This window comes from Arachis hypogaea, chromosome 19 (assembly GCF_003086295.3).
Source record: "Arachis hypogaea cultivar Tifrunner chromosome 19, arahy.Tifrunner.gnm2.J5K5, whole genome shotgun sequence".
NCBI lineage: Eukaryota > Viridiplantae > Streptophyta > Magnoliopsida > Fabales > Fabaceae > Arachis > Arachis hypogaea.
In genome coordinates this window covers 5,636,953-5,663,579 of record NC_092054.1, presented here as the reverse complement: position 1 = coordinate 5,663,579, position 26,627 = coordinate 5,636,953, and the positions used below count along the sequence as shown (strand labels likewise).

The 26,627-nt window shown below is 33.0% G+C and overlaps 2 protein-coding genes and 2 long non-coding RNA genes across 5 annotated transcripts; all 4 read left to right on the top strand.

The window, feature by feature from the left end:
- Positions 1–9,068: 9,068 nt before the first annotated feature.
- On the top strand, positions 9,069–9,860 carry LOC140182089 (uncharacterized). Its single transcript, XM_072228193.1, has 3 exons — positions 9,069–9,307; positions 9,421–9,698; positions 9,822–9,860. Exons 1-3 carry the CDS (start codon positions 9,106–9,108, stop codon positions 9,858–9,860), a joined length of 519 nt encoding a protein of 172 aa, XP_072084294.1. The 5' UTR covers positions 9,069–9,105.
- Positions 9,861–10,565: 705 nt separating this feature from the next.
- On the top strand, positions 10,566–11,342 carry LOC112779773 (uncharacterized). The gene is made up of 4 exons (XR_003190850.3): positions 10,566–10,683; positions 10,759–10,833; positions 10,907–10,960; positions 11,197–11,342. It is a non-coding gene; the product is annotated as an uncharacterized lncRNA (long non-coding RNA).
- A 1,679-nt stretch (positions 11,343–13,021) lies between these two features.
- Positions 13,022–13,552, top strand: LOC140182060 (uncharacterized). Its single transcript, XR_011877914.1, has 3 exons — positions 13,022–13,156; positions 13,292–13,404; positions 13,475–13,552. It is a non-coding gene; the product is annotated as an uncharacterized lncRNA (long non-coding RNA).
- Positions 13,553–22,646: 9,094 nt separating this feature from the next.
- LOC112779482 (probable inositol oxygenase) lies at positions 22,647–26,479 on the top strand. 2 transcript variants are annotated; one of them, XM_029296016.2, is made up of 11 exons: positions 22,647–22,685; positions 23,459–23,558; positions 24,370–24,451; positions 24,529–24,733; positions 24,840–24,899; positions 25,213–25,265; positions 25,384–25,506; positions 25,604–25,673; positions 25,770–25,848; positions 25,959–26,040; positions 26,174–26,479. In XM_029296016.2, exons 2-11 carry the CDS (start codon positions 23,479–23,481, stop codon positions 26,201–26,203), a joined length of 864 nt encoding a protein of 287 aa, XP_029151849.1. In that variant the 5' UTR covers positions 22,647–22,685; positions 23,459–23,478; the 3' UTR covers positions 26,204–26,479. The 2 variants fall into 2 exon arrangements, with proteins under 2 accessions (XP_029151849.1, XP_025679560.1); XM_025823775.3 differs by lacking the exon at positions 22,647–22,685 and adding an exon at positions 22,844–23,091.
- The last annotated feature ends 148 nt before the right edge of the window (positions 26,480–26,627 follow it).

Below are 26,627 nucleotides of genomic sequence, written 5' to 3'. Positions count from 1 at the left end.
AATACTCGCGATACAGAGGCAGAGGTACTGAGGCAGGAGCTAGAGCAAATGTAACACCCTTACTATCAAAATATCATATTTAAGTCATGATAACGCTAATGAAAAGGTATTACTTGTGTTCATTCTAATTAACTGCAACGTTCATCAAATGATCCACAGAATCAAATAATCACAACTCATATCTTCAACTAAGAGGCAAGATATTCATAAATCCTAATCCACCTACCAAGAGGCTTCAACTACTGTTTCTGATCCATTTTATTACTTTAAAATCTATCATCATTTAATCAATTTTATTTCTCCAAAACACTCCAATTTGATTCATATGACTCACACATTTACTAAATATATATTCCATGTCAATTTATAACAATTTCTTGAAATAACATAAGTTTAAGAAAAAATCTCCTACCTCAAGGTGACTCAACTACACGATTAGACTAATGGCAACAACATTCACATTAGCTCTGACAGAGATATACGGCTATCGCGATGGTGACTTTTAGCAATAATAGTGGCTATGGACAAAGGTGGCAGTACCACACAACAGTAGTGACAGTTCTTAGAAACAAAATAGATAAAAAATAGCTGCAAATAGGACAACACGGAGCAAGATAGGGGCAGTTTTTCGGCAAGCTTACCCGAATAGGAAGTGGTGGCAACAGCTTTTTTGGCGAGCAAAAACAGCGGTAGTGACTCCCTTCAAGCTCACCAACAACAACCATGGCAGAGCAAAACCCGAGCAACAACAACAACAACAGCTCTAACCATGGTTTCCAGTAACAGCAAATCCATTTTCTAGCAACCAAAGGCATGATGACACGATGACTATAGGAATGACAAAGATACTCCTGCTCTGTCATGTTTCCTTCTTTCTTTTTTTTTCCTTTTTTGCATTTGTTCTCTTCTTTGCTGGGTTCGGCGATGCAAGGCTTTCCTTCTAGTGGCAACTTCTTCGATGACAACGGTCGTGGCTCTGGCAACAATCCAATAGCGACGGCAATGACACTGCCCTTCTCTCTATTTATCTTTCTCCTTTATCATCTTCTTCTTGGTGAACTCAACGTGTGGTGATGACTTCGATTGGCGACAACAATGGCGGTGGAAGCTCCAGCTACGACGGGAACAGCCACCTCCTTCCTCACCTTGTCACTTCTTCTCTCTTAACGTCTCTCTCTCACATCTCATTTTGGATCTCTCTCCACCATTCTCATGCTCGACAACAACTCCCAATCCTGCTAGCGCCATCCTTCCCCATTCTTCCTCTTTCTCTTTTTCTTTCTTCTTCTCTGAGTATGTGTGTGAGAATGAGAGATGGGGAAAGTGTATGTACAGTGACTACGAGAGGAGAATATGTTTAGAAACTAGGGTTAGGGTTAGAAAAAAAAATTAATGGGTAGTTTAAAATTTTTTAATAAAATTGAGGGATAAAGTGATAATTTTTAGGACCAAGGATAATTCAATAAAAGATTATTTTAGCAATACAACATATTTATTTGTCAAATTACTAATTAATTTAAAATAACTACTAATTTAAAAGTAAAAATATCCTACTTAATTTTTTTTCATAAAATTAAATTTAAAATCTCAAGATCAAATTAAATTATATAAAATTCTTATTATTTTTCAATTACTAAAAATTTAAATTTTAAACATAAAAATTACTCAAATGATTATAAAAATCTTTGAGTTCTAATTAATTTAAACTCAAATGACCAAAAATTATATTTAATTATCTTTAATAAAATAATTTTTTAAAGAGTAAACTACCATTTCTACCCACGAAAGTTAAAAACGCTGACATATCTACTCATAAAAGAAGGAAATTACTATATGTACCCGTGAGATATAGGTTCTGCACAACAAAATTATCCAAACACTAAAAAATCACCTAAAATCCCTAAATTACCTTTATCTTCACCACCACTTTTCTAATCTCAAATCTCACAACTACCCAAACTCTTCTTCACCACCACTTTCATCTCTAACTACCACCATCACTGCCGCCATCCAAAATCCACAAGCTTCCCAGACGACCTCCCTCCACACAGTCTCTCTCTCTTGGCCCTCCCTTCTCTCAGTCACAGAGGCAGCCTCACTCACCATAATCACCTCCTTCATCCTCCCTCGCATGCCACCTTCAGCTGGCTCAGCCACCTCCAGTGATCTCCAACTCCCTCAGATCGTCGCCGCCATCTTAGTCCTTGTCAGATCTACTCCTTCTCGCCATAAACTCAAGACATTTTCTAATTCAGAATTTCTACTACTCAACATCCATTCTAAACATTCAGAAACAAAAACTCCAGATTTACAATCAGAGCTTCTGGATCTGGTACCAACCTCCCTGGATGCAGAATCAAGCTCTCTGAACAAAGGCGGTTGTGGGCGACACGAAATAGACTCAGCTGAAGAAGACGACGATAGAACCCCTTTGAACACCAGTGTCGCGCGACGAACGGCCAGCAACAATGCCATCGTGAAGGAGAAGCGGAGCAAATAAGGTGAAAACAAGTTCTATTTACCTTGATGGAGTAGTAATGGGGAAGGGCAAACATCTCGGATCCGTGGGTTCCGACGCGAACTTCTGATCGTGGCTATGCTACCACCACTCAACGGCGGTCTTTCCTTGGGGCTGGAAAGAAGAGACGCGAGGCAACAGATGACGACGACGCCACCAGAGAGAAAAATAGCACGTAATAGAGAGAGAGAGAGAGAGAGAGAGAGAGAGAGAGAGAGAGGGGGGAGAGAGAGAGAAGAGAAAAGGGGGAGGCTGGCTCTCTGGAACAGATTTTAGTTTGGAAAGGGGTGAAAAGGAAGAGGGGAGAAGACAATGGTAGTAGTGATGGAGACTGGAGAGAAGGGTAGTTTTAGAATTTCATTTAATTTTTTAGGGTTTGGATAATTTTGCTTGCAAAAGCCATTTTTTATGGGTACAAATGGTAATTTTCGTCTTCGATTGATAGATATGTCAGCGTCTTCAACTTTTATGGGTAGAAATGATAGTTTACTCATTTTTATAAATAAAGTTTTGAATGAATAAAACAAATCAAAAGTGGTTTATAATAAAACTTCGAAAAGATTGGGTCTTACATTATATTCACCTTATAAAAATTTTCACCCTCAATAATTGATGAGACGTAAAAAGTTGCATAAATTAAACTTGTTACAAAATATGAGAAAAATGTACAATGAAGTACAATCGTCACAAGACAGATCTAATAGGTTCGTGTTAAACTGATCTTGCTGACATTCACACACTCTTATTCCCTTGACAAATCAAACATTAGGCTCTTTTCAACTTATTCATCACTCCATTTCAAGTTCATTTGAACATCCAGCGTCATAACCTATACCTCATCTTACATCAAAAGCTCCTTTACTTCAATTCTTTTTAAACTCTCTTATCGATCCATCAACCTTCTCAATGCATTCCAATTCCATAATCTCTTTATTCTCTCATAACCTTCCATGAGAAATGACTATCCTTTCAACTATAGATCCTCACCTTTCATACTTCAAACATAATTACTTTCAATCTCATTACATCCATCAAGAATAGTTTGCATAACTTAAATTTTGATTTGTATACATCATTGACTTGCTTTTCAGATAATTCACTCAAGAACTTCAAAGTTTGCAACACCAAGAATCAATTCAAACAGCTAACATTATTATATTGAAGCTATATTTTTACCTCAAAATAAAATTTTGCTCAACTTTCACTTCAAATATCCAACCTCTTCAACGTGATCTAGCTCAATATTTCTTTTTTTTTTTCTCTCCTAATCATCCAATAAGTCCTAAGAAGGGACTAATCTCACTTCCAACTATAGATTACAACATTCCAAAACTTAAGCTTTTTGGTGACTTAAAAGAAAACAAACAACAACAAAGAAAGAAATAAAAATAAACAAGAAACTGCCTAAGAAAGGCAGTCCCGCTGAAACTACTCTCAAACTCCTTCCAAGGCAACGGAAGCTGCACTTGAGGAGAAAGGGTCCGCATTGCAGTCTTTGCCATGATATCTACTACTGTGTTTACATCTCTCAAGATCAACCGGAGATTAGCACGTCATTTCCAAGACATGATATCTCGAATTTTTAACACCAAAGGATCAATAAAACTAGAGTAATCCTGTAAATTATTGACAATAATAAAGGCCTCCACACAATCTGTCTCACATATAATGTCTCTTTGCCCCGAGTCCCATGCAAAAAGAAAGCCTCTCCAAATAGCAAACAACTCTCCTTACAAAATGCTACGACTCTCAATTGTTCCGAGATAGCCTCGTTGCCACCTTCCTTTCCAATCTCTGCTAACATAAGCAAAACCAACCCGAGCACCATTGCCAGGATAGCTAGCATCACAATTAATCTTAAAGGTACCCACTGAGGGAAAAATCCAAGAGCCACTAATAGTGGAGGGAATAGACAGTTGTTGCAACTCAAAAATATTTCGGAGCTCCTTTTCCAAAGACAAGGCCATACCAGTCACCTTATTTGTGGTCCAATGCTCGTGAGGATGAAAGATCTTGTTATTCCTCGAATGCCAAACCCACCAGAGATCAGAAAAGAATATAAAGGGGCGCTGTTTGCTATTATATAAGAACCGACTCATCAAATCCACTGGTTGACCGGAGATCCCCAAAGCATGCCAAACTAGTTGGGCTTTTGGACAATCCCAAATGCAATGTAAAACCGATTCCTGACCTGAGAAACATTGTGGATAGCTATCCGTGTGTGAAATGCCCCTCCTAAAACGAAATGCAGCAGTAGGAAGAGCCTCCCGAAGATATAGCCAGGCCAAAATTTGTATTTTTTTGGAACATGTTGATGCCAAAGCCAAAGCCAATTACCCATATCCTCCCAACTAAACATATTCTTACTGAGTCACAAATAATCACTACGAGCATCATAAACCTTTGAAGCCACACCAGTCCAACACCAACCGACCTCTAGACCATCTTGAACATCCGGGTTGTAAGAGTTAATGTTGCTCTGCATAGACTGATTCAGAGAAGAATAGACATTTTCCAAAACTTAAGCTTAATCACTCCTTAACTTTACTAAGTTCTTCATAAAAAATTTACGCAACTTTAATTATGCCTCTTAAATTCATAATCACCAACTCCACTCTAACTATAGAATTTCGAAAAATACTAATTCTACAAATTCGACACCCAATAAGGAACTCCAATGAAACATTATCACCCACATGACTATAATACCTTAGCTAAATCATTGCATTGTGAGCCATAATCTTCTGTTCCTTGAATCACTCAAGGCTTAGCACTTCTTCAATCTCCAAATTGACTCACTAGGTTGATTTTGACTTCTGGATTATGAGATTAACAAGAGTTTTCTCTAAAATCCAATACTTCACAACTTCTTGCAATGTCACAGCTTACGGAATTCACTTTCTAATTCTCCAAAACGACCAACTATTTGTATCAATAAGAATTAAGACCTCACCCTTGTAGTTATCCTCTTTGACCTCTTATTGACCTTAATAACCACTAATCAATTTATTAGTTAAACAAAATCTTTAGTACTCTACAATTCTTAATTAACTAATTATCCTTTTTTTTTAAATTTTATAAAAACATCATCATGAATCATAAAGGTACTTATCTAACTTAATTTTTTATCCAAACCAGAATTATCAAGAAAAGAGTATTATCTCTTTTCATGGCTATATTCTAATGTTATCTGGCAATATGTCAAAACATCACTTATCTTGTAACAGATTAGGGACGTGGTTTATGGCTAAGTTCTAAAACAACAAAAGCTTAGAAGGATTTATCATCATAACAAATTTGATCTTAACGTGATTTGAACTCTTTCGATCGGGCCACATTATTTCTAACTTCACTATCTTTACTTTAAGTAGCAACCTCTTAGAATTCTCAAAATCCATATGTGTATCAAGCAAACTAGTTTTTTCGAGAATAAAAAACCCACACACAAAATCAAACAATTCAACCATTACAATCAGCACAATAGCAATTTATCAAACAAAAACCTAATCGCATCCAAGTAACTTAGCATTCACTCAAGTATAGTTACCCTAACACTAACCTCCTTTGATTCCTAACGTCCTCAACCTATCATCACTAGCTTCTTAACATTTTTAGGTTGTCTTTGATAATGTATTAGCGTCCACATATACGCAATTCAATAATACTAAGTTGGTCAGACTTAATACCACGAATTACGCAAAAGTAAGCCAATAGCATTAATCGAAAGACAGTCATGCGCATAATTCCTGTCTCCTTGACAAGACCTAATGCATGACATGTAATCAAAGGATGCAACGAAGCATATTCAGTCTACTCTTTAGGCTTTATAGAAAAGATTACTCTGATATCATAATGTAACACCCTTACTATCAGAATATCATATTTTAAGTCATGATATCGCTAATGGCAAATGTATTACTTATATTCACTGTATTACTTGCTTACATATTATAAGAGCTTTTTAAAATTGAAACTTAAAATAGAAGGCATTTTTTATACATACATACATTCCATAGTCTAATTATAACAAGATAATCAACAATTACTACAACTCAAACAACTACATATATTATCATGAATAAAAATACATCAAGTATACTTCTTTACACATATTTGTATATATACAACAAATAATACAATTTTTTACCTCTCATACGAGAATGAGTTCTAAAAGAACAGTGCGAAAAAAATAACTAAATTCAAATTCACTCTAAAAATAAACTACTACACGTTCAATGCTCAGTCAAAATCTTTAAAGGCTTCCTCGTCTATTTCATGAAAAATATTAGGATATAGACGAGTGAGAACCAAATCACACGATATCAGTAAGGGTTTTAAAAATGTCATGAAAAGATATAAAATATAAACGCCTTACACAGTTGATTAATGCTTGTCTTATGAATCCTTCTCTTACGATTGATTCCCTTTTGTTCTCCAAACTTTTAGGAATTCAACTGCTACTCTCTCATAATGCATATTTTTCAATATCATTTTCTTTTCTAAATTATCATTTTTCTTATAATTAACCAATTTAATTTCACTATTGCTTACTTTTCTTATTTCTGAATCATGAAGCGTATTACTCACTTTTTATTTCTTTCCATATTTACCATTCAGTCAATCTCTTTTTTGAAAAATTATATCATTTTCATACGACTCTGGACCAACAATCACAATCACAAACAAGTAAGCAAACACACATACATATTCCAATTACAAAAGTACAAACAAATAAACAATTTCAAGCAATATACAAACAAATGTAATATAATGCATGCTATTCTACTGGCGTGAGCTCACGTATCGGTTATATTCAGTGACGAATCCAAAAAATTTTGATAGTGGGACAAAATATATATAACATAATAATAATTTGGATTTAGCTAACATATATTCTAAGAGCACATGACAAGCTTACTATTAATGGAAGATTTTAAATTTTTTATTTAATAACTGCATAATAAATATATTGAAAATTTAAATTTTTTGAATTTTCAATAAAAATATTCTCAATTTGTAATCATAATATATATCTATAGGATACAAGATAAATAAACTCTAATAATGTTTATAATAAAAATATTATATGTGCATAAAAATCAACTATTAAATTATTCATTAACCATTATATATTTGTGTATAAATATATTTATTGTTTAATTCATTTTCAATGTGTATTTTGTATTTCAAATTATTTCATATTTTTAAAAAAATTTAGTAATCTTTTTTTAACAATACAATCGGAATGTCTCTCTTTCTATATATATATCACTAAATAATTATTTAAAAATTCACTTCTCATACAATTAAAAGCCAATTCTCAGTGATATTCATAGTTAAAAAAATTCTTTCAATTAATGTAGTTGCTATAAAAAAAATAAAACTAATTTTAAAAAAAGATAAATAATATATTTTGAGTTCATTTTTAAGAAAGAACACAAATCTCATTTAAATTGAGAATTGATTATTCTAATAAACATCTAATATAAAGTTTTTAAATTGACTATTAAATACTAAAAGTTGAGTAAAAAATTATTGTGGGGTCAAATTCAATAATTTAATGGGGACAAATAAATATTACGGGCCTGCTACACATACAAGTTTACAAGCATCCAAGTTGGCCCAGCCCAAATCGAAGACACGCGCATAAAGAAACATAACATGGCGCGTCAAAATCACGCGCTCAACACAAACGGTTACGTATGGCAGACTCTTCCACTTCTTCCACTTCTTAAAACGCTTCGAAAACAAGGAAACGCTCCCATTTTCGAGCAAAAATCAAAGTTCAAAATATACAAATCGTTGTTCGAAACCTCCATCAAAACAACATCACACTCTCTGTGAAGAATCTGAAGAGAAAACAAAGCAACAACACTCAACGTAAGTTCATTAAGATTACTGTATATTTTACTTTTCTTCTACGTCGTTCTTCTAGGGTTTACTATTATTGTTGCTTCTTTGTTACACTGTTCTAAGTTCTACGTCGTTCTTCCAAGTTCTACGTTGTTCTTCTAAGTTCTACGTCATTCTACGTTCTTGTAATAAGTTCTCCTGCTATTGTTGTTGATTTTTGGGGGGTTTATTCCGTAGATTGGGGGGTGAATACTGCTTGAACTTGTAATGTGGCTTGATATTGAAGCATGTTTGACTGATATCTGACTGATATATATGAATGTATCTGAATAATATCAATGGGTGTATCTCACTGTTATCAATGGGTGTATCTGATTCTTACATATATGTGTATCTTACTGTTATCAATGGGTGTATCTGACTCATATATGCGTGTATCTTATTGATATCTCAATTAATTTGATATTGAAGCATGTTTGAGTGATACCTAACTGATATATATGGATTTATCTGAATCATATCTATGGGTGTATCTCACTGTTATCAATGAGTGTATCTGAATCATATCTATGGGTGTATCTTACTGTTATTAATGGGTGTATCTGACTCATATATATGGGTGTATATTACTGATGTCTTTGGGTGTATTTTTCGTTTCAGACAAAATGGCAGCAAGAAACCAAACAAAGGACCTTAAGTGTGCCACACATCTCCTGAGTGATAAGTTCAGAAACATGACTGAGGAGAAGAAGGCAATTGTCAGGGATCTCGGATTTGGTGGGTTGATGCACGTCCCACCTCTAAGGGTGGATCACCAACTCTTAAGGGAACTGGCAAACAACTTCAAACTTGGGGAGAACAAACTGAAGACAGGATATGGTTCTTTCCAAATAACACCAAAGACAATAGGTGATGCGCTTGGCATCAATGCAACAGGTAACTAGCTCAAAATTATAGGTGTATATTAAGTTCATGCTTGGGTGTATTTAAGGTTGATGCTTGGGTGTGTTTGAACCGATATTGATACTTTGTTGTTTTCCTTTTTGTAGGAAATCTGTTTCCTGAGAAAGTTGAGTATAAGCAACTTTCTGACGATGACAAAATAATTTATAGAAGATTCCAGGGTAAGACCCTCAAAAGTCTTACCGATGAAATGATGGAAATCGGCGTTGGCAGCGAAGAGGAACGCCTGATGTTCAAGAGGATATTCATCCTCTACATACAGATGGCGTTCCTTTTGCCAACGACGATAAACAAAATATCACCCGTGCACCTGGCCCCAATTTTTAAGATGGACGGCATATCGGAGAGAAACTGGAGGGGACATGTTTTGACCTTCATAATCAAGGGCATCACAGACTACCAGGAGAAAAAGAAGAAGGCAATTGATGGCTGCCTCTTTGCCCTGATGATAATATACTTTCATCTTTCAGAAAACAAAGGCAAGAAGAGGGCTGAAAGACCACCAAAGCCTTGGATTGCGAACTAGACTAAGGAGCAGTTGGTGGAAAGAATGACTGCAGAAAGAGAGGAAATTTTGGTAAGTAAACATAATATGTTGGTTGTATTTTATTTACCTGAATGCTGCTAGCTAAAATATCTCATGTTTCAGGGGATTGTGAAGATGGCGGAGACAAGAGCAAGAGAAAAAATGAAAAAAAAAAGAAAAAAAAACAAGAAATAAAAAAAACAAAAAAGGAAGGCGAGTCCAACATCGTCTTCGGAGACAGAAACAGCTACTGACAGTGACACTTCTACCTCTGAGTCTGAGACTCAACAAGACTCAGAGGATTCAGCAAGAAAACACCCCAGCAAAAAGGGGAAAAAGTAAGTACCATACTTGGGTGTAATTTCTTTTTCGAGTTGGGTGTATTTTGTTGATCACGTTGGGTGTATTTTTAGTATGTTCTAAATAATCATTGTTTGCCTTCCAGAATGGACTCCAGAAAAAGAAAGCAGAGGCAAGAGGAGTCAGATTCTGATTCAGAATCTGAATCTGAACCAAGTGATGAGTAATGTCCTGAAATTATTACTCCTTTCTTTTGGCTTCATTATAAAGATTTCGTGTATTAACTGAAGTGTCTATTATTAACTTATAGGAGCGAAGAATCATCACCTGCAGAGAAGGAGAAGAAAAAGAAAAAAACAAAAACAACACCAAAAAAGTAAGCACTTCTTTGCATAAAATTCTGTGATAAAATTAATTTTTTATTTCTGATTGGTACTCTTTTTTTTCCACCCAGAACACAACCAAAAAAGAAAAAAGTTGTCGTGGAGGATTCACCTCCTAAAGAAGACCAATACTTTGACGGGTACAGTACCTCGTAAGCTATATTACCGTCTATCATCGTAATTATTTTTGTTAACATCTTCTTTTATGAATGTAGTGAGACATATGAAATATCAAGTGACGAACTGGATGAATGGCTAGGGCAAAACGTTGATAAATCTGCTGCAGAGGGGTATGTCTTGCTGGGCTGTCTATTTCATATTTTGTTGTGTTTTGTATGCTAATAATTGTTTCTTGTTTCGCAGGGAGAACCAACCTGACCTGCGATCGACAGAAGGTCGCTATGTGTCGTCTGAAACGTAAGAAGCTTTATTATTTAATAAAATCTTGTTATCATGATTTGGGTGTATTTTGTGGAACCATTTGGGTGTATTTTGTGGATCAAGTTGGGTGTATGTTGTTTAATAAGTTGGGATATTAAGTTTGTTGTGTTGAGTGTATATTGTCCATTCGGTTGGTTGTATCTTGTGCATTCATTTGGGTATATTTTATACCTGTATCTTATTTTGTCTGAATAACATCAAATCTGTTTTAGAATACCGGCTGTGAACTTGGGAAGTGATGCTCCTTCCTCTCAAGGACACACAGAACAGAGTAGTGTAAACCAGCCGTCACAGAGCATGTAATTTCTCTTTCAAATAACCGTTACTTTTGTTCTTCTATACCCTTCTACTTCTAATTCTGTATATATTTTTTTTAGAAAAAAAATCCCTTTATTATTTTATTCAAGAAAAAAAAGGCAGGAAAAAAAAGCAAAAACTGCAAGTATGTAAGTTCTCAAAAAAACAAAGCCTGTCTTCTTTTTGAATTGTTCGGGTGTATTTCTTGAATTTCTTTGGGTGTATTTTAGGTTGAGTCCGTCTGATTCGAATATGATGGTTGTGAGGGAATAGACACCGTCGGAAGCGCTTGCAATGTGGGTTTTCCAATAATATTTCAACCTTATAACCTTATTATTTTCAAAGGCGTTGTTAACCTTTCATTTTTCTTCTTGTTTAGAGTCCCGATTCAGGTTTTTGTGCCGGCATCCCAAACAACTACTGAGACAGATTTTGAACCAACCCCTATGCTACAGATTGAAGGGACTACAGAAACGTAAGAAATAGTATTGAGTGTATATTTGTTTAGAGTTTGGGTGTATATTAGCTAACAGTTTGGGTGTATATTGTTCCTGATTAGTTTCTTTTACGCCGTGATTAATTTTTTGTAACTGTGCAGCACTCCTGAAACCCCCAAACAACTTCAAGAGACCACACCCACGGTTCCCCCAGCTCCAACTAAAATGTAAGTTCATCAGACTAAAATCAATCTTTGCTTATCATCTGTATATTCTTATTCTTATTCTTATTCTTATACATGATGACGCAGTCATCCAGACGCAGAAGACGCTGCTGCCCTGTTGATGATGGCACGGACAGCATCCTATGTTCCTAAAACAGATCCAGGGGTGCCATCATTCAGCCTTGGATTGACTGATTCAAGCCAGGAGGGGGCGTCAACGCAGGAGACAGAAAGGGAAAAATCTCCAGAAGCTGCGAATTTGATAGAACAATTGGACAGTTTGGTCCAAAGAATAGCAAGCAGCGCGGCGAAGGGAAAAAACACAAGTCCACAAATTCAGAGGGAGACTGGGGGAGAAAGTTCTGCAAAGTTTGAAACTCCTGGGGGAATGAATCAAATTCCAGATGATATGAAACAAAAGTGCTACATCTGGGGGACGAGACTGAAGGAAGATGCAGATGGAAATACTAACGAGTATGAGGAAATGTGCACTCTGATTGGCCAAGGAGAATACATTTTGATGAGAATGCACCTTGCCTCCCTCCAGGCAAAAAGTGATATAGAATCTCAGGTAATATTAGAATAACATTAATCTTTTTACACCAAAGTCAATTACAATGCTTATTAATGTAAAATTGATTTTGGCATATATTTCTAGATTGTATCTGCCATCTGCCTCATCCTCAACAACAAAAATGAAAAGAGGTTTAAAGAACAAATATACTGTCTCCCCCCCGATATTGTGGTAAGTGTTACTTCTCCGAACTTTGGGTGTATTTTCTGTATTGATTTGGGTGTATTTTTTACGTTCCATTGGGTGTAAGTTTAGTATTTCATTTCTTGTTTCACAATTCTTGCAGTGCATGGCACTTTCGGATCACCCAAACGGGGAATTCGTATCACCGAAAATGAAAAAGGAATTCAGGGTGGAAGCCTACCCGAGTTTCATTCCCTTCATAGATAGAAAAAAATTGACTTCGCACCCATATGTAAGTTTTCGTTTGCTAAATTTGTTAGTACGCTTATTTACTTATTTGCAAAATAAAATAACACACTGTTCACGTGTGGCAATCCTTCAGATTTTTGCCCCTGTCTGCTACTCGGGGCATTGGTGGTTATGGCTGATAAATACAAGAAAGCGGAAATGTCAAATACTTGACCCGCTACACAAAAAAGCTCACACCGATGAGAGAAAGGCCATTAATAAATTCACTGTAAGTTGCCTCTGTCTTCTTTACTTTAATAGATAGGTCTATTTCTTTAGTTCTGATGGGTGTATAGTGTCCATTCAGTTGGATGTATCTTGTCCATTCATTCGGGTGTATTACTGATTTGTTTTCGTATTTAAGGGATACGTATTTTCAAGATTGATAACATATGCCGGCGGGGAACCTCTGCAGAAAGGGGAGAGGGAGAAGGAAATTAAATCACCATATGTTAAAATATCAGGCCAAAAAATAAGGTATAAATTTGTGACTCTGAACATTAAACTTTTGTAAATGAGAACTGTAATTTATTTTCTTCGTTTTCAGCTATGACTGCGCTGTGTACGTTATGAAGTGGATGGAGTTAATTGAGCCGGAAAACATCAAAAAGGGGAAGTATCAATGGAATAATTGGCCACAGGTAACTGTCTTTAGAACCATATAACTCTGTATTACTTTACTGAATTAATATTGCTGTTTAAACAGAATATACGTTTTAATTGTAGGAGGAGGTGGACCACTATAGAGTGGAGTACGCTTCCCGGATACTATTCAGTGAGATGAATACACAGAGAGATCGGACAATTAGAGAGAGTAGTGCTATAAGGCTGTCGAAGCCATCCTCTGTATTATTAAGTCCGTTTTGTCAGATTAATTCTGCTGATATAGAAACTGGGTAATCCAACTGCTTGGTAGTTTGTAAATTGAACAAATGATGTAAATATTTGCCATTTATCAACAACTTCTATTCCATGTATATTTTTTCCCATAGTTAAACTATCTGTGCTGGTAAACTGTCTGTGATGTATTCAAAAGCTGTATTACAGGTGGTAAAATATGAAGGAAAAAATCAAGGCATATATAAACGCAAATTATAAACTGTTACACCCAACGCAAGTCTAACAATACACCCAAGATTGCATAAAATATACACCCAAACTGTCTGTGCTGTATTCAAAATGTATGAATTACATGTACTAAAATATGAAGAAAAACATCAAATCAAATATAAACCCATAACCTGAGAATTTTTACAGCTTTTGTTCTATATGTATCTATATATGTGTCTATATGTAAATTGTGAATTAACGAAAATACACCCAAAATAACAGTGCTTTTACACCCATATTCTGTAAAACTATACACCCAACGAGTTATCCCCTGCTGCTGGTACCCTGAACTGATAACTCATAACGTGTCCTTGATATTGGCTGCAATTTGAATGCGCCGCTGATGCAGCATCAAACAGATTTATCTGAAATATAACACACACATATTACCTAAACTATTAACGAGAAAAATAAACTCAATCGCCACAAATTTAAAGAACAGTACTTTTACCTCGCTTAAAACTTTCGTTTTCTTCTTCTTTGTGGCATTTGCGATCTGTTTCTCCAGCTTTGAACCTAGCCTGTTTTTTGGACGTCCTCTTGTTCGAATCCTTGGCGGGCTTTGAACCTCGTTAACGGATTCCAAGTTGGCGTCTTCGTGGGATAAAGAAGATGTCCCCTTCCTTTTGGCTTTTAATGATTCCATCTCGGCCATGACGTTATCGTACGCACGGTGCAGAATTGCAGTCAGCTCCTCCGATTCGGAGGCAAATTCGCAGATATTTTGCGAACGAAAAACCAATTGGTCGAACCTCTTGCTTCTTGGCTCCATTAGTGGCTCGTCGTGGCTGCTCTTGATGTGTGTGTGTTGCCTCTTTACCTTCTTGCTCCATCGTTCCAGTATGTATCTCGGTGACACTTGGCTTACTTGTTCGAAGCTTAACACGCTTAGTGCGTGATGGCACAGTATCCCTCTCGACTCGAATAATAAGCATTGGCATTTTACCTCGGCTGCCACTGAGTCGTAAGTAACCACGAACTTGTTGAATATTGAGCTGGAAACTTGTTCTCCGACGTCGTATACTGAATAGCCTAGAGCGGAATTCTTTAATCTGGTGATGCAATTCGCCTTTCCTCTGAATTGCGCTTGGACTTCCCTAAACTTTTCGTGAGTGTACGCATCTTGAAACTGAGCTTCAATGCAGGATTTGCTTGCACACGGTATGAGCGTATGAAAATCTGCAGCATCTGATTCTCTCTCTGCTTGCTCCCTGCTTCCGAGACAATTATCGTATTGTTTGACGAACTGAATAAGCGAGCTGTTCCGGGTGATATACTTGTTAAAAAATGAATGCATGCTCTCGCTCCTTTGTGTGCTTCTCATCCCTGCCCAGAAGTGGTGATCCAGATAGATAGGAACCCATATGTGACGGTCTTCGTACAAATCTGCATAATACACCCAAACACAGGCTGTAAATACACCCGAGGGGACATACAATTTACACCTCTGCTGCAGATTTTAAAAAGACATTACCTGAAAGCCACTTGTTGTCCGCAAGACCAAAATTCAGCAGAAAATCGTTCCAATTCCTATCGAATGAGTCTTTGCTATAAGAGTTCCAAACAACTTGGCTCATTTCTTGTTCGATATCGGCATGTCCCTTGTACCCGTTTAATTTGCTTGGAATCTTCTTCATGATGTGCCAAATACACCAGCGGTGAACTGTTGTTGGCATACAGGCCTCTAAAGCCCTTTTCATGGATGCGCACTGATCGGTGAGAAACCCTTTCGGTGCGTTTCCTCCCATGCAATGAAGCCAGCTTTGAAATAACCATTTGAATGATTCAATTTCTTCGTTCTTCATCAAAGAGCATCCGAGAAGTGTTGACTGACCGTGGTGATTCACCCCGACAAAAGAACCACAGACCAAATTATACCTGAAACAAATTACCATGGTCCAGAATGCAAAATCATTAGTTAGCATATACCCAATGAAACAGCCAATATACACCTCTGATGCGGATTAGTAAAAATAAATTAATTTAGCATCATAAACAGGGGCAGTTTGTTACCTGTTTGTATTGTAGGTGGTGTCGAATGAAATGACGTCTCCGAAATACTCAAAGGCAGCTCTGCTTCTTGCATCGGCCCAAAAAGCCAGCTTAATCGATTGATCCTCTTCGAGTTGGAGCTCAAAAAAGAAATTCGGATTCTTCTCTTTCATTCTTAACAAATATTTTCCGAATTCCTTTGCATCTTCTTGTTCGGAAACATTCCGCACTTCCCTGGTAATGTAATTCCTCACGTCCTTTTCGATAAAATTTAACTCGCGGTGACCCCCGGCAGCAGCAACAAATGATTGGTAGGTTTTGCTTGGTCTGATACCGGCCTCCTCGTTGTTCTCTATCGTACGACGAATGGACATGCTTAGTTCCTTGTGCCGTTTGAGCATCTCTGCTTTGCTTGGACAGCAGGGGTGTGAATGATCCAGCACAACCTTTGAAATGATCCAAGCACCGACATCCTTCAATGTGTGTATATAAATTCTTGCAGGACAGTTTAGACCGGCTGTCGGATTGGTCTTCTCGGTCGGAGATATTTTAGATTTCCATTTTCCCTCTCTGCTACATGTAATCAGTTGGTTCTTAATCTCGTTTCCCTTCCTATTTGTGCACCGAACTCTTGTAGAGAAACCTGCAGCCTTGGCGTAGTTCCTGTAAAATTTTCCAGCATCTTCAAGGGTGGTAAAGGTCATTTCGACCTTTGGAACAAGCTCGTCATCAACAACCGAGAGAGGCTGCAAAATACACCGTGTCAGAACTGTGAATACACCCATAGATATGATTCAAATACACCCGAACCGCAACAACTCAACTACAGAATGACTTTTAAAGCCATAAACTGTAAATACACAGGCTGCAGAATACACCATCTCAAAAACTAAAAACACACCCAATCATGTCTGATATAATACACCTGAACAACAACAAGTCAATTAAAATAACAAAAAACCAGTAAAGTGTAGATACACCCACACTTCTAGCTAAAATACACCCAAACAAGAATTGATCTACACCCGAGCGTCTGCTACAAATTCCAGGTAATTAATCACAACTAATACATTGAATCGACAGATTCAGGTAAACGTGTTACTTTCACAGTGAATGTTCAGCAATTTTTCAACTACACAATGCTATACAAATTACTGAAAGAAAATTCATACTAATCCTATGTAAATCAAACCTCAGGAACTTCGTTAGATTCTGACTCATAATCCACTTCGCCTGCATTCAGCTGAGAATCTGAGGTTGAATGATCCATTATCTTCAAAACGAGATCAAACTTTGATTTCAGAAAACAACAAATCAAAAATAGAAAACGAAGCTCGAGTTGCAGAGAGAGAAAAAGGTAACCTAAACGAAGAAGATGCTAGTGAGAAAAGGAGAGGAAAAGAACGATGGAGAAGAAGGAGGGAAGACGCGCGAGAAGAAGAACAACGAAATCTCAAAATAACAAAAACGAAAAAGGAAAGAAATATTTTAAATCTGGTAGTTAGATATACGCGTGATGTTATATAGCGCGTGTAATCAACGTACCTGAAGCAGCGCATATTTTGATTTTATTGTTTAATGAACTTGTAAAGCATACAAGCCATTAGGGCTTGTATGCAGAGCTTTTCCGTAAATATTATTATCATATACTACTCAAAAAAATTTCAAATTGTAGTGGGGTGCTTGCCCCCACTACAATATATATAAAGCCGTCCCTGGTTATATTGTCAGAACCCAACACATCTAGTAGCTAACCTGGACATACCCTCTCTATCGTGCATCCTTAGGAGAAAATATTAGAACTTCCAAGAAGTCTATATAATATAACATAAAATTGCGCGAGAGTGTCCTTCCACCTTCTCACTAGAGACAGCGCTACTATCTGAGAGAGTGGCTTGCCACCCTTACGATAAGAGAGAATGTGGGCGGGACAAAACTACCATTCCACATGTCAATTGCAGCACCGAACAAGTGGAACAAAACCACCATAATTGCCAAGCGCGAATATTTCATCAATGACACAAGCGAGACAAAACTTACATCCTTGCTAACTCAGTTGTTATATCACAATCATAATCATAATCATACATAATCATAGTCATCACCAAAATCGTAATCATAATTCCTCGTAATCACATTTGTCAAAAGATCAATCATCATCATCAAACTATAAGCGGGACAAAAATCACCATCCTCATTATAAACGGGACAAAATTACCATCTCTACATAATAACAGAGTACTGAGTAAGCGAGACAAATTTACTATCCTTATCAGACAAGTAATTAATATCATCACTCAATTCTCAATTAGAATAATCATATTAAATCACATGCAAGCGGGACGAAACCCACATCTTTGCTAACTAAACAATCTCATCACAATTCAAATCACTTACTTTCTATAATCACATATTGACACTTTTTTTTTTTTGAAAGTCATGCTTTGACCATTTACTTTCAATAATAATACTAATATAGTTAGTCCACATAGTACTAAGAATCACATTCTTTATTCATTTATTCTAAAATTCACAATCAAATTCATATATCTTTCAGAAACTCAATTCAGATATCATAATCTGTTGTCAAACAGCTAAACATATCATTCTCTTATGAATTTTCTCAAATTGATTCAAATAATGCTTAGGTTCACCTTAAAACTCAAATCACACTTTAGGTCATTGATACATTTTTAAATCTTAATCAAAGTCTCCTTCTTTCAAATTAGTCTGAACATTGAAAATCTTAAACCTCAAGGGTCTTATTAAACATGGAAATTACTCAATTATTATAAAAATCTTTGAGTCCTAATTAATTTAAATTCAAATTATCAAAAATTATATTTAATTATCTTTAATAAAATAATTTGAAAATAAAGTCTTGAATGAATAAAATAAATCAAAAATAGTACATGATAAAACTTCTAAAAATTCGAGGTCTTACGGTAGATCCATCGGATGTGACACCAAATAACAGTGTACTATAACCAGATGCACGTTAGTGGCAGTGCCGCTTCTAAAGGGGCTCCTCGTCCACTGCATAGGCACCAAGACCGTCATCGACGCTACTATTTAGACCACCGCCTCAATAGAACCAAGAAGATGACGACGATGATAATTACTAGGACACGTATTGATTAGGATTTTTTTTTTGTTTTATTTTGCAATATTGGTAGTTTATGTCTTTGACTTTTTCTTCTGCACTTATTATTTCATATTACAGTTGACTATTTTTATTAAAAATACTACTTGATCTTCACTAATTAAGATTTGATTATTAACTCTCGACAGATTGACGATGGTATATCAAATTCTAACATGTTCAAAAAAATAAAAAAAATAAAAATCAAATTTAAATTTACCATCAGATTTATTGCGAAATAAATTTGCTAGAATATTTTAATTTAATTAATATGAAATAATTTATTATTGTTAAATTTGTCGAGGAATAAATCTGACAATAATATGATGCAAAACTCGAATTTATAATGCCAAAATTATCGTTAAAAATTTTACAAAGACAACTACCTCCATAATTTTGCCAATCAATTTTTCAAATTCACATGTTATCGGAGAGAATTTTACAATTTGAATCCATTCGCTACTAAATCTAATAGTAATAATTTTTTTTCTGATTTTTTTAGTATTTTTACGAGTAAATCTATCAGTACTTAATAAATTTTTTTGTAATATTATATAATTAAATATATTTTTTTATTATATAAAAATTAAAAGACCGATAAAAATGTTGGTGTTTATTTTTCTTATCACTATGTTAATGGATGTATTACAAATGAATGATATTGTTAATAATTTTTTCAATCATAATTGTATTAATAATTTGCTGGAGGCAAATTATAGAAAAAATATAATTTGTACCAAAAGTTTATGCAATTTTTTCATATATGAATATTCACTTGATATATTTAATTTGAGTCTCTACATAAGAGTATGTCCACTTGTTACTGTATGTATATCCGTATCTATATGTCAGAATTCAAAAGCTAAATACTTTTTAGTATTATTAGATTAGATTCATTGACGCAGTAATGTGTGACCGAAAGCATAAACATAGATCCATATACCATGAATACTTGAATACTGTTGATAACAACTTACTCTATTAAATCGTGAATAATTATAATGCAAAAATATTTTTTTTTATGAAAATTAAAATTTTTGTTGACGTAAACATAACATAAAAATTATTGTTCTAAACAATTACGAAGGTTACTTCAAATTGAGACATAATTAACTGCTAAATCCACCCTACTAATGTATATTTAAAATATTTGTTGTTTAAAAACATTACAATTGTTTATTTTTAATTATAATAAATAAAATATAATAAAAATTAATTACAAATATTTTTATAATATATATATATATATATATTTAAGATAAATAATATTTTGGGAACATTCTCCAACTATGCTATATATTATTTAATTAGCAATAAATAATATTTTACTAATTCTTATTGTAATGATAAATTTAAAATTTATCAACAACTAATTAAAAGTTATTTTCCGTATTTTCAATTGATCCATTTTTTTTATTGGTCAATTGATCCATTTGAAAACGTAGAAAGTAATTCTAATTAAAATTTTTATTTTATTATAATTTTGTGAGTAATATAGTTTTGTGTTATATTTACTTAATTTGTAATTTTAAAATTTCAAATAAAAATAAATAAATATAATAATCACTAAACACAATTTAATTTATTTTTTAAATATTTCTCTTTTTCCTCTGAATTTCTAAAGAGTGTATATAGATTTTTATTAATTATACATTTTTAAATTTTAATATTTTGTTATTCTTGTATTTTTTATTTAATTTGTCCCAAAACTTAAATATTTGGTTTTATTGATCATTAATGTGTATTATTGTTAAATAGCTACATTATCATACATAGATAACTCACAAAAATTAAAATTTCTTTAAGAACATAAAACTAAAAATTATATAGCTTATTAAAAGGACTAAAATTAAAAGGAATATAATTTAAAGGACTAAAACTTATTTAATTTAATAGAATACTTTTGGCATTTATTATTAAATAATTGTGCATTCATAGCATGCAATCCAGTATATATGCACACAATTTGTTATAAGCTGGAGGAGTACTTATCCTTATTGTAGTCTTTATTTTAATTGTCAAAAGTCAAGTACTCACGAAGAATGAAAGGTAAGGTTGAAAACTGAAATCCTATGACCATTTTAGTAATATTACTATGACTATCTAAGTATTTATGAAATCTTTTTATACTAAAAAACCTGGATTATTACGTGTAGAGTTTATATATATTAAGTGACTGATGGTATCTTTAAGAAGCGACACATATACAGTTTGAGAGTGTCCGATGAAAGTTGACACTAAAGATTAAGGGTTGAGATTATATGCATGGAGTAGATCAGTGTTAGCTTTAAAGAGTGACATGTGTAGTTGGTGAGGAGAACTAATAATGAGCGAGTGGTGAGTGAGTGAATCTTGACCCAGAAGATTAAGGGTTGAGATTATATGCATGGAGTGGACCAGTGGTGATTTTGGAGAGTGACATGTGTAGTTGGTGAGAAGATACATATTTAGCGAACAGCGATGTCTTTAAAGAGTGACATATGTGCAGTTTGAACGGTGAGTGAATACTGAGTATATAGGAGTAACGGTTGAGATTATATGCATCCAGTAATCAGCGGTGGCTTTGAAAAGTGAGACGCGCAGTTTATGAAAGGAACAAGCGGCGAGAGAAAACAACATAAGACTAAAGGATTGAGATAGAGCGCGCCTAACAAAAACAACATATGTTACCTATTTGACCTGATATTCTGATACTATGTAAATGGGGGACCATTTGTTGCAGAGATATCATGACATCCAACTCATAGCTGACTCACTTGTGATAGCAAGTCAGACAAATTGGACCCCACATCCGAAATCCTCTTCCTTGTTTTTTCATAAATTACATTATCCTATACTATTTTTATAAAATTTTTACTTTTGAATATATTTTATAAGAATTGCTACTGAGTATATAAGTGAATTGGTGAATATTTTAATGGTTAAAAACTTTTATAGAAGAAAGTAAAAAAATGTTTTTTTCATTTAAAAATAAATGTCCAAAACAAATAGTTCATATATAAAAATTAAAAATAATAAAAATTAGTATTTTTTATTCAATTATCACAATTTAGTTAATGTAACATAAAAAAATTTAGTTTGTTTAAATAGATTTAATACATTTAAAAATGATCTTTGTTAAAACCTTAGCAATTATACTACTAATTTTAAATGGTTTATAATAAAGATATTTTTGTCAACTTATATAATTGTTCTCCTTAAATTTCAATATTAGCTATCATTTTTAATGGGATAATTATAGTTAAATATTTTAATTTTTTTAATAAAATATCATAAAAAACAAATCTCATGTGAGTTAATCCATACATGAATATGTATATATTGTACTCAAATCAAATATCTAACTATTCTTACTAATAATAATTCATTTTTCTAATATAATCATAGTGTTAGATAAAAAACAATAAAACTATTGTGATGAGTTAGAGTTTTCACTCTAAGTAACAATACAAAGATCTCCAACGAATTAATCACATTTTTTCCATGAGATAGTGTTGTCTTCTCTTTCAACTGAGTATGTACTTTTTTTTTTTTCATTATCTTTTTATTTAAATAACATATAGTGTGGGGTTGTTGAACTTTTTGTGGAGAAAAGTAAGCTAAGGTAGTTTCTGTTGTATCAATTAGATGGTGTAAAATCAAAAGGGATTGGATAAAAGAAAAATTGATTGCTGTATTAAAATTTTGTCAGTTAAGGACTTTAGAAGTTCTGAATCTCAGGAGAGGACTCTCCACACCTTATAAATAGCAACGTTATTTTAAGAAACTTTGCCATCAACACATCTGCAGTTTCATCATCATCATATTCCACTATCTTTTCTTTTGTTATTATTCTTCTACTCTTTTATATTTTGTTCAAACTCGTTACTCAATACTCGTCAGCATGACTATGTTCCTTGAGCAAACTGATGATTATTTTGGTAATTTTTTTAAAACCTTTATTTATTTGTTTTTAATCATAATTTAAATATATTTTTTGAAAATTAATTTTCTCTCCTTATTGTATCGTATAAAGAGAAGCCTATAATTTATTTTTTATCATTGTAATAACTGTTCCATCTATTTAAATGTTGAGTATTTAAGTATTAAAGGAATAACTAAAAATAGATAACTGTGATTTATTTATTTTAAATTTCTCTTTTTTTTTAAATTAAAAATAAACAGAATTTTTTACTATTTTTTGTAACTTTACATTGGTCTTAGTGTATTATCGTAACTTTTTTTACTATTTAGTTGTTTTTTTGTTATTTTTTATTTTTTAGTTATTAGTTTATTCGAAAATTACAGGGAATGATGTAGAAGAAAAGATGGCACCCACAAATAAGAAAGAACTTGCCGACGGTGGATTTGTGGTGCCACATTTCAACTCATTTGGCCTCAGATTTAGGTTCACTTCTTCACATAATAATAATTATTAATATTTTCTCTCTTTGTGCCCCATTCACCCATTATAATTTATACCCATTATATAAGGATCATATTAATCACAGTATCAGATACTAAACTTAATATTTTTTATAAAATATTTGGAATTTTAACATATTATAAGAAGTTAGGAACAATAATTTTAATATTTATGTTCTCAAAAATGATTTGTCCGAATTCTTTTAATTAAATTAAATTTAGATTGACTCTCACAAAAAAAAAACGTTAAATTGAGAGAGAGTCAGGCTTTTTTTTTTTTTTTTGCAAAATCTCTCTTTTTTCTGGGATTACGTTAAATTGACTCTCTAATTTAACATTTCCTTTTTATTTTTCTCAATATGTATTTTTGGGCCAATTCTATTTTTTCAATAAGGCACAATCATTTTTTATAATCTTTCATTAGGCCTACAAGTTATGACATTCTTTGTTAATATTTAGCCCAGGCCCATCAAATCACTAATTTTTGGAATTCTTATATGATATATAGAACTATGTACATAAAAAAATGATTGCGGATATGAAAAACATTCCAAACAATTTAAAAATAAAGTTGTGAATCAAAGAAAAAAATGAAAAAACTGTGAAAGGTAAAAAAAGATATCATAAATTGTTGTCTACTTGAGGCCTGACAAGCATTTTTTTGTATCATTTTGCCACAATTATAAAGTGAATAAAAAGGTACAAATATTAATTTGAAACTCGAGTCTTTTAATTATTATTATTATTATTATTATTATTATTATTATTATTATTATTATTATTATTATTATCAGGGATTATGATGTGGAAAGTATGAGGCAAGAAGGAGTGGAGAACTTCTACAGAAAAAATCATACTTATCAATGCTATGACTTCGTAAGCATCTATAAGAAATCCTTCATCACATGTTTAATTTTAATTTCAAATATAAACACTTTAAATTTTTTATATAGGTGAAGAAAATGAGAGAGGAGTATGGAAAAATGAATAAGGCAGAGATGGATATATGGAAATGTTGTGAACTTCTTGATGGAGTGGTGGATGAAAGTGATCCTGATCTCGATATACCTCAAATTCAACATTTGTTGCAAACAGCTGAAGCTATAAGAAAGGATTACCCTAATGAAGATTGGCTTCACTTAACTGGCCTCATCCATGGTACACTTTGATACAATTGATTTTGGAAATTAATTTACAATGTTATAATTGCATTGTTAATTAATTATTATGCCACAATTAGTTTAATTAATTTGTTTGGATATAGATCTTGGCAAGGTGCTTCTGCTTCCTGGTTTTGGGGAACTTCCACAATGGGCTGTTGTTGGTCAGTAATCTTTCCTCATGACATATATAAGATTTAATAAAAATTGAATTTGCTTTTAAATATAAAATTAATTTCATTAAAAAATTAAAGAAGATTAAGATAAGCGCCTCTAAAAAGATAAGTCTTATTTTTACTAATAATAATAATAATAATAATAATAATAAATTTAAAAAAAATTGAATAAGTTTCTCTAAAAAAAAAATAAGCCTTGTCTTTCATATAATAATAATAATAATAATAATAATAATAATAAACTTCTTGTTTGAAATTTCTTATTTAATCTATACTCACCAATTTTATTGTACATGTACAGGTGACATATTCCCAGTTGGTTGTAGATTTGATGAATCCAATGTCCATTACAAGGTAAAAATCTATCCAATTTTTTTTTTAATTTCAGTTAGGATGGAGAGAAAACATTATGAAAATTAATTTTACAAACTAACATATATTTATTTATATGTTGTATTTTTTTATAATTCAGTATTTCAAAGAAAATCCAGACTATAACAATCCTGCATTCAACACTAAATATGGAATTTACCCTGAGAAATGTGGACTTAACAATGTGATGATGTCATGGGGACATGATGACTATATGTATCTTGTAAGCACCACATCAACCCTTAATTCATATAATTTAATTATTTCATATATAAATTGCAAATAAAAGTCTACAACTTTGGTGTTTTCTATATATATAGGTGGCAAAGGAAAACAAGAGTACTCTGCCCTCAGCTGCTTTGTTCATTATTAGATACCATTCCTTCTATGGCAAGTGCCCAATTAGAAACTAATTACCAATTATTGAAATGGTTAATTCATAATTCATAATCTTACTATTTTGGTACACTATGATTTGTTTTGCAGCATTACATAAGGAAGGAGCATATAAGCACTTGATGAATGATGAGGATGTTGAGAATCTGAAATGGGTTCATATTTTCAAGTATATTATAACATTATTATATATATTTTATTTTATTTTATTTTATTTTATTTCAATTATTTATCTATGAATAATGGTGGTTATTACTAATTAATTTTTGTAATATGTAGCAAATATGACCTATACAGCAAGAGCAACGTTGAAATTGATGTTGAAAAGGTTAAACCATACTATGTCTCCCTCATTGAGAAGGTAATAATCAACAAAATTAAAATACTAGCAATGCAAGAAACCTTTTATTTTTTAATAATTCATTCAGAAAAAGAAATTTGTTTTCTCTTAACTTAAAATTAACACTTATGTGTCTTTTTTTTTTTTTGTGCAGTACTTTCCTTCTGAAAAGCTGAGGTGGTGAAATGTTGCATTGGAGCCATAAATGCTGCTTAAAGTGCCAATAATTTAGTATGATAGTATCTTAGTGTGTATGGAGAAAAAGCAATGAGTTATGTATTTGCAGTAGAGTTAGTTTATGTGTGTGTATTTGATGTTAAATAAGTAAATATCATAGTATGTATAGAGAAGAGGCAATAAGTTATATATTTGTAGTAGAGTTTGTTTATGTGTTTGTATTTGGTGCTGAATAATTAAATAAATTATCGTTGTATGAAATAATTATATTAAGGTTTTTTTATTCTCCTTTCTTAAATTTTTTTTTTTACTTTGGTCAGATTATAATAAAAAATTTTGCACTGCAATATATGTCATGACAACAGTTATAATATCATTCATAAATAAAAGTTTTAACGGTAAAAATTAAATTAAAATAAAAGAGAATATAA

Bases quoted from the DNA above. Each gene is read 5' to 3' on its own strand.
- LOC140182089 (XM_072228193.1), top strand. From the start codon at position 9,106: ATGACTGAGGAGAAGAAGGCAATTGTCAGGGATCTCGGATTTGGTGGG. The intron at 9,308-9,420 runs GTAACTAGCTCA...TCCTTTTTGTAG, and splicing joins GCTTGGCATCAATGCAACAG to GAAATCTGTTTCCTGAGAAA. The intron at 9,699-9,821 runs GTTTTGACCTTC...AAAGGCAAGAAG, and splicing joins AGAGAAACTGGAGGGGACAT to AGGGCTGAAAGACCACCAAA.
- LOC112779482 (XM_025823775.3), top strand. From the start codon at position 23,055: ATGACTATGTTCCTTGAGCAAACTGATGATTATTTTG. The intron at 25,266-25,383 runs GTAAAAATCTAT...TTTATAATTCAG, and splicing joins AATCCAATGTCCATTACAAG to TATTTCAAAGAAAATCCAGA. The intron at 25,507-25,603 runs GTAAGCACCACA...CTATATATATAG, and splicing joins ATGATGACTATATGTATCTT to GTGGCAAAGGAAAACAAGAG.